The sequence below is a fragment of the Nannospalax galili genome, unplaced genomic scaffold (genome assembly GCF_000622305.1).
Source record: "Nannospalax galili isolate Female #2095 unplaced genomic scaffold, S.galili_v1.0 scaffold443, whole genome shotgun sequence".
Lineage (NCBI taxonomy): Eukaryota > Metazoa > Chordata > Mammalia > Rodentia > Spalacidae > Nannospalax > Nannospalax galili.
The window spans coordinates 3,151,872-3,156,742 of NW_008352479.1; the positions used below are offsets into that span (position 1 = coordinate 3,151,872).

The 4,871-nt window shown below is 39.7% G+C and overlaps 1 protein-coding gene across 1 annotated transcript in view; it reads left to right on the plus strand.

The window, feature by feature from the left end:
* Krbox1 (KRAB box domain containing 1) overlaps positions 1 to 1,874 on the plus strand; it is a 2,965-nt gene extending 1,091 nt beyond the window's left edge. Inside the window, exons 2-4 of the mRNA XM_029554274.1 lie at positions 138 to 264; positions 941 to 1,057; positions 1,737 to 1,874. Of these exons, the coding sequence (XP_029410134.1) occupies positions 138 to 264; positions 941 to 1,057; positions 1,737 to 1,849 (357 nt within the window). The 3' untranslated portion in view covers positions 1,850 to 1,874. The remainder of the gene's footprint in view (positions 1 to 137; positions 265 to 940; positions 1,058 to 1,736) is intronic.
* Positions 1,875 to 4,871: the final 2,997 nt, after the last annotated feature.

A 4,871-nucleotide genomic window follows, 5' to 3' on the forward strand; every position in this document is an offset into this window, starting at 1 on the left:
GATATTTGTTTTAGTACATGCTATACAAGAATTTTCTAAAATAATTGTTCCAGTTTGTACTTTTTATACTTTCACCAGCAGTGTACAGTTTCCTGTGATTGCTTTCAATCTAGGAGAGCTGAAATTTGTCGTTTCAGAAATCAGTGACTTTTGAGGATGTGGCGGTGTACTTGACTAAGCAGGAATGGGCCCGCCTCACACTTGCTCAGAAGGACCTCTACAAGGATGTGATGCTGGAGAACTTTTCACATATGGAGTTTATAGGTAAGGTCTCTGCTGAAGATCTCTGCTTGGGTCCTCACAGGTTAAAGAGCTTGGCTTACAAGTGTTAGCCAACTCCAAATGGCAAAGGCAGAGGTTGGCAGATATGGAAAACTCTGGAACTTACTGACTTCTAAGGCTTTCTTTTTTTCTATCATAAAATTTTTTCTCATCTGCATTAGAGATGATTCTCTGGGTATAGCAGAACTTGGTGTGTATCTTGGTAACCTCAGCCTAATATTGAACCTTCAAATTCTTTTGAAAAAACCAGCTCCTTTGGTAGGACTCATGTATTTGTTTCTGATAATGGTAATTTGATATTCTCTTAAAAAGAAGGTAAGAATATTTCCTTTACATAAAAACCTACCTCCCTTGGAAACAGTATTTGGAGACTTTTTCCCATCATCCCTTCCTGAAATTCTTTAGGGGAGTTTTTTTTCTTTGTTTTATTGAGACAGGGTCTCTTAATATAGCCCTAGCTGGGCTAGATCTCACTATGTAGACCAAGTTTGATGCAAACTCACGGATCCACCTGCCTCTGGGATTAAAAGTGTGCATCACCATACCCAGTTCTATAGCCCACCCAAGAATTACTCTCACCTTCTCTGTGTGTTCTGCAGCCATAGACTCAAATGAACTCCTGAGACTCTGCTCATTGTGATATGTTTTCTTCCATTAGAGCCATCCACTTCGAAACCAGCTCTGATCACTCAGCTGGAGCTAGGAGGAGAGCCAGACTTCTCTCAGCCAAAGGAAGCCTTAAGCAGTGGGGGCTGGAAAGAAGGTCTTTTCGCAGGTGAATTAAGCAAGGACTGTCTTGTATGGCTTTGTCTTTCCCTTTTGACAAAATGATCTAAGTCTAGACCCATAGAATGCATTGATCACACGGTTTCTGATGGCTTTATTACTCATTGCTCCCTTTAAACTGTAACAAATATCTTTGGAACTCACTCTGTAGACCAGGCTGGCCTCAAACTCACAGAGGCCTGCCTCTGCCTCAGAAGTTCTGGGATTAAAGGTGTGCATCACCACACCCAGCTTAAGAATATTTATTATATATTGTTGGTTTCATTATGACATTTCATACATGTGTATAATAAATTTTGGTCATGTTAACCCCCAACTATCCCCTCATTCCCCTGATTCCTACTGAGCCCCCTTCCTCTTCCCAACTAGTCCTTTGTCTACATTTCATGTCTTGTTAGGGTTACTTGCAGTGTTTTATCATCAGTGTTTTATAAACTGAATTATTTTATCCCTGGGGAGAGTTAGAATAAAATTCTAAGATATGGTTACTTTTTCTACTTTTCCTCCAGCTTTACAAAGTTAATACATTTGGTGTATCTTGTATACTGGCAACTAGAACAAATAAAAAGTATTTTTGTTTTTCATGATAATGTTAAAATTTTGAAAATTTTAAAATATTGAAATATGTTAAGGTAGCTTATGGATACTGTGTTTTTCCTCTCCTTTAGCGTACATCACAAAACTGAGAAAATATGCTGATCTAGTTGAAAGACTAGTACATGAAATGAAAGCAAACATTGATTCAAGTCAGCGGTTCGGAGACAACAGGAAAAAAGCTTAATTCTTGACCTTTAAATACCAGTTTGCCAAGGAAGGAGTAAATTAAAGTGCAATGTTAAATGATGTCAAATGCAATTTCTTTTTTGTAGTCATGTAGATTTCTACAGACTTAATGTTTTTTAGCTCATTAAAGTTGTTCGTTTTGATGCACAAAGCACAGGTACTCATGTTCTTGTTTTAACACTCTTATGAAGACACAATTCATTAACTATGCAATTTACCTGGTTGTTGTTGTTGTTGTTATTTTTGATAGGGTCTACCTAGTCCTGGCCCACCTGGAAGTCACTGTGGACCAGGGTGGCCTCCATCTCACAGAGCTCTGCCTGCCTCTGCCTCCCGAGGGCTGGGATTAAAGGTGCTTGCCACCATGACCAGCAGAATTTACCTATTTAAAATGAAATACAAATACCCTATTTGGTGGGCAAAGAGATTCTGAGCAAGTAGAAATGGGACTTGCAAGTCCAGCCTTCTGCAGAATATGATGTCGTCTGTAGCCCATTTCAAGTTTGGGCTGGAATCTAGACAAGAAAATTCTTTGAACAAGTGCTATAAAACTCTAGACAAATTGATCTTAAGAAACTTAAATTTTTCAGGAGGATGGGGCTGGAGAGATGAGTCAGTTGTTAAGAGTACTTGTTACCCTTCAGAGGACCTGAGTTTGAGTCCCAGCACCCACATCAGGCAGCTTACTACCTGTAACTCCAGCTCCAAGGGATCCAACCCCCTCTTATAACCTCCAAAGGTATGCACACACGTGGCATAAACTCACACACACTAAAATCAATCTTAAACTATTTATTGTAAAAGCTTTAAAGAATATTTTGGGGCTGGAGAGATGGCTCAGTGATTAAGAACACTGGTGGTTCTTGCAGAAGACCCGGGTTCGAATCCCAGCACCCACAAGGCAGCTAACAACTGTAACTCCAGTCCCAGGGGATCTGACAGACTCTTCTGACCACCACGGGCATTGCATGACATGGGTACAGTTACCTACATGTAGGCAATACACGCATACACATAAAAAATAAAATAATAAATATTTTCCAGAGGAATACTCACAGAATTTAAGATAGCTTCAGGGATGCTCTCTCACATGCACACACACACACACACACACACACACACACACTAAAAATCAATCTTAAAAATATTTATTGTAAAAGCTTAAAATTTCCAGAGAAATACATGATTTAAGATAGCTTCAAGGATGCTCTGGCCTCAATGAACAAAGTTGAGTTTGACTGATGAATAAAAGGCTATTGCAAAAATCCTCTAGACCAGTCTTGAGCTTTTTTCTGTATATACTCTACAGAAATCTATGTGTTTTGTGACCTGACTGGACACTGGCTTGTTGCCATATCTCCAGGTTCAGCTCTGTTCCTCTCCCCTCCCATTTTTAACACAAAGTTGAGGGCTATGGCATATCTGTTTTCTGGTCTCCTCAGTAAGCAGGAGGATCACTTGAGGCCATAAGTTTAAGACCAGTCCTGGGCAACATCATCTTTTTAAAGGGTTTTTAAACTAAATTTCAGTAGTTGATATATTCAGTATCACCAGAGTTCCACATTTTATCTTTATAATCGTGTTTTATTTAAGTGTTTGCAGTGTTGTAGGAATCACTTCATTTAGTTTAAATTAGTTTGTCTTGGAAAACTATTGAGAATATTTATACAGTTTGAGAGATCTTGGTTTCACTAGTTTCTGTATAAAATACTGTTTTATGAAGTATCAAAGTGACACTGTCAGACTGAAAAATGACCATTTTCAGCAGTACACAGTATAATTCATTAAATGTACAAATTTACGAAGATCTTTTTAAACTTAAAATACAACTGTAAGAGTTGGTTATTGACTGTTACGATGGCTGATCTTGTTAAATTGATCAGATTTAGGATCACTATGGAAACACACCTTTGAGCACATCTGTGAGGAATTTCCTCGATTAGGTTAATTGAGGTGGGAAGACCCACCCTAAATGTGGGTAGGGTCCTGAACGGGATAAAGAGGACAAAGGAGCTAACACCAGCATGCATCTCTGCGCTCCCTATGGGTACAATATGACCAACTACTTCATGGTCTTGTTGTTATGACTCTCCTGCCATGATGGACTGTAACCTCAAACCATGAGCCAAAATAAACTCTTACATTGCTCTGGTCAATTATTTTGTCACAGCAACAAGAAAAATAATAAAATTGACGCTAGGAAATAGGGCTGTGACAAAGCTGACTGTGCAGTTCTTAGGCATTTGGAACTGGTACTTGTGTGAGGGAAGTAGAAGGACTTTGGAACTTTGAATTTTCTAGAAAAGTCCAAGAATACTGTAAGCAGAGCTTAATGGATCATTCTAGTGAGATTTAAAAGACTAGAATGCTGAGAGAAATGGGACAGTAGAGGCACAGTTCATGAGATTTCAAGGACTCCACCAGGAACTGGGCTAGAGGCCATTTGTTGATGAATTGGTAAAGAATCTGCTCAGGTCCTGAAAACTTGAGTGAGGCCGGATATAGGCGGAAAGGACTAATTTGTGTGGTGGAATGTTAGGATATGCTGAATAGGTGAAGCAGGATTGCTTGCATTCAGGAATTATGGCCTGTAGCGTACTATGCCAAATTGGATGTCTGCACTAAGTTCAGCATCAATATGGTAACCTCCATATTGGGAGCAGGGGACCACCAGGTTGCCTGAGGAGGAGTGAGCTAGCGTAGGTCAGAAACGGAGAAAGTAGTGTTCTGCCATGGTCTCAGTTTCAGCTCCTGCCTCCAGATTCCTGTTTTGAGTTCCTGTCTTCTCAAAGATGGACCGTCAAAGAGATGGACTGTCACTTAGAAGTGTAAGATGCAGTAAACTTTCCTCCCCAAGTTGGTTTTGGTCATAGTGTTTTATCACAGCAACAGAAGGCAAACTAGAACATGGAGGAACTTTCAAGACAGGATAGCATTCAGTGTGGTGATGGCTATTGCTCTCATCCAGATGTGCAGTTAGAGGGCAAAGAATGGAGCAGAAGTCTATGAAAAATGAAGTT